General features: G+C 38.5%; 1 protein-coding gene across 1 annotated transcript; it reads right to left on the bottom strand.

Annotated features, from left to right (window-relative positions):
• Nucleotides 1-285: 285 nt before the first annotated feature.
• Nucleotides 286-2,730, bottom strand: LOC114368954. The gene is made up of 4 exons (XM_028326256.1): nucleotides 2,462-2,730; nucleotides 2,140-2,337; nucleotides 1,450-1,665; nucleotides 286-1,048 (listed from the first exon to the last, which is right to left on the bottom strand). Exons 1-4 carry the CDS (start codon nucleotides 2,714-2,716, stop codon nucleotides 815-817), a joined length of 903 nt encoding a protein of 300 aa, XP_028182057.1. The 5' UTR covers nucleotides 2,717-2,730; the 3' UTR covers nucleotides 286-814.
• Between the last annotated feature and the right edge of the window lie 215 nt (nucleotides 2,731-2,945).

The following is a 2,945-nucleotide window of genomic DNA, read 5'->3' as shown; positions in this document are numbered from 1 at the left end:
CATAGAATAATCGATTTTGTTTTTATATTGAGGCGACCAATTCTCTATTTTCGAGAGCCAATACGACTTCGCTTTTCACAAAGACCAAAGAATGATTTACACGTGTCCATGATGACCAATCCACCCCATATAAGCCGGCTGCGGCAGGCCCCACCGTATTGAAATTTATAAGCTTATATTACCTTGCCCACCACCAGCATTCACCGCCACTAGACACAGGTTACATTTACATTGGGAAATTTCTCTTTCAAAATTAAACAAGATGAAAAAAAAATAATGGAGAAATAATTGAAATAATATATATCTTTATTTTGCTATTTTCATATAATATAGACATACCACCTATTTTCCCAGAAGTACATTGTCATCATTTCATTTGTCGTCTTCTCCAACCTCACTTAGCCACTATTTACATATCTCTACCCCAAAACTTAGGTATAATAATTTACCTTAGAAACCAAACCCTATAAGTCCTTACCAAATATCATCACCTTAACTAAGGTTGAAAAAGAGCCTTGCTTATTTTGCTACACGCCATTCTTTTGATCACTGCACCATCAACTATTTCACAGGTGTCTTATTTCTACTTCTTCAGCCTTTTCCAGTTCTGTTGGACTTTGCTATATATACAAAACGCTAGAAACCACTACAAGAAGAAAAATAAAAAGACGGACGGTGACACTTCCAAATACCGGCCCTAGGAAAGCTCGAGTATTGGACTTTGATGAAACGACGTCGAAACACTTGCTTTAGTATACTATGGTATTTTTATACCTAAGGGCATTGTAGCCAATAACCTAAAAATACCAACTATCTAATATTCTATGATTAGTCCAACCATTGGGGCACGGTGTGGTATTCCCTTTCTTCTCTTGGCCGTTCTGTAATTAACCGATGTTGGGGGTGGTGTGGATGGTGTGAAGCTCTGAACTTTGAAGTTTTTCTTAAGGCCATGGACGCTGTTGCTGCTGTATGAGTCCTCAGAATCTGATGACATTAACATTGACTGTTTCTTCCTCTTCTGGAAGTTCTTAGATGTTCCAACAATCTGCAAATTCATGTTCACATCGGTTAATGAAACAAAAGACATTCACAATTGAATACACATAAGGTTGTTGATGACATTAGAGTTAGACTAATAAAAGGTTAAAAGTCAACATTCCAATCCCAAGATTTTCCAACAGGGGGTGATTGTTTAATGCCTCTGAGGAAATTAAGGCAAAAGAGAATAAATTGGAGGATCCAAGAGTCCCGTGAATCAAAGGGTACCCATTTTCATGGCTGTGAGAAAAAGTCAACTAAAAAGTGTTTCTCTGCTCGCTTCAAAAGAAAGCAAAGCAAAGTCACAATTTTCCAAGTTTTTTTTAGTTAATTTTTCAAAGTTGGTATAGTCAGGAGCTGAAACAATGAAGGAAAGACATTGGTGGTAAAAAAAATTAATAGTAGTACCTTGCAACCAAGAGAACAGAAGCGGAAAGAATCAAGAAGGCTACGTTCGCAGACTTCACAAGTGTTTGTGACCCCTTTTCCTGGCCTTGGTTGAGGCCTCTCGTTCAAAAACACCACCCTTGCGCTGTTGATAATGTAGGTTTGGACACCAGTGATGTCCAACACCTTCTGAATCTCAGAGACTCTGATCACATCATGGTATGAGGACCTCCTAATCTGTCAAAAATTAACAACAACAAAAAAAAATACATTAGAGGGGAATGGTTAAAAACGTTAGACACTAGACTAGACACAGGGACACACAATACACGCATTGAAAATAACTCAAAATCACCGAAAGCTGATATTTTTTTTCTCCCATTGTGTGGTTACTTTCACACCATTCTAGGAGTTGGTAAATGCAGGAAACGGTTGGAAGAGGGACAATTGGACACAGAAATTAAAAATAGAAACCAATTAATGAGAGAGTTCAAACTTCAAATCAGTGCGGGGAAGGAAATTAGGGGAAAGGTGTGAGTTGTAGCAAAAAAAAAAAAAATCAGAGAAAAAAAGGAAAAGAATCTAAGTAGTCCCAAAAATGGAAAAGGGGTGATTTTGATAAACAATGACTGTGTGAGTCCTGAGCCAAAAAAAATGTGTCAGATGCAAAGTTTCTGTGCAAAAACTAATGAATGATGTGATGTGACAAACCTGGATTGCACGGTGATCCTTGTGGTGAGCGAGGCAGAGAGAGCAGAGAGGGCCATTCATACAGTCCAAGCAATACATGTTGCATTCGCTCTTGTGAGAGTCAGCATGCAACTTGCATTGAACAAAGAAGCTCTCTTTCAGCAGTGGCTTCAACCACGGTGGCCACCTATTGTCGTCATCATCAGGGCCTCCAGCACCCTTTTAAAAAATAATCAAAAAAACCAAACACGTTAATCAGACACAAAAGTTTAAAAACAGAACAAAACATTAGCTAGACCCTTCAAGAGGAAGAAGCTCAATGAAAGAATCTAGTTATGCTTACCATGATTCTCCTGTTCTTTGGCTTGATTTCTCTGACAGTGTTGTCTTGGTTTTCAATTGCCATATTAGTTGAAAGGAGAGAGAGAGAGAATGTGAGAGGGTGGATGATTTTTCGTGTTTTTGTTTTTTCAGGAAGATTGAAGAGAAACAGAGAGAACAGAGGAGTATGTTTTGAAGTTACAAAGTTTGAGAAGTGGAGAAGAGTGGGGGCAATGAGGGAGGGAATGGGTTCTTGTAGGACTTGGAAGCGGTACATAGAGAGAGAAAAGATGAGTGAGAGGGTAGGGGTCGTTCTTATCCGCACAAAGTCTTCAACCAAAGCTAGCTCCGAACCCAAACCAAACAAAGATGCGTTGTGCGTAAGGAACCCACCTCCTTCTTTCCTTTTTAATCTTCATTAAATATTAACATTTCATTTTCACAATTATCTCACTGATCTTATCGTTTTATTTATTAATTATCTCTCTGCTGCTATCATATACCAG

The sequence above is a fragment of the Glycine soja genome, chromosome 9 (genome assembly GCF_004193775.1).
Source record: "Glycine soja cultivar W05 chromosome 9, ASM419377v2, whole genome shotgun sequence".
NCBI classification, from domain to species: Eukaryota; Viridiplantae; Streptophyta; class Magnoliopsida; order Fabales; family Fabaceae; genus Glycine; species Glycine soja.
Note: the sequence above shows the minus strand (reverse complement) of the source record. Positions and strands in the feature narration are given on the sequence as shown.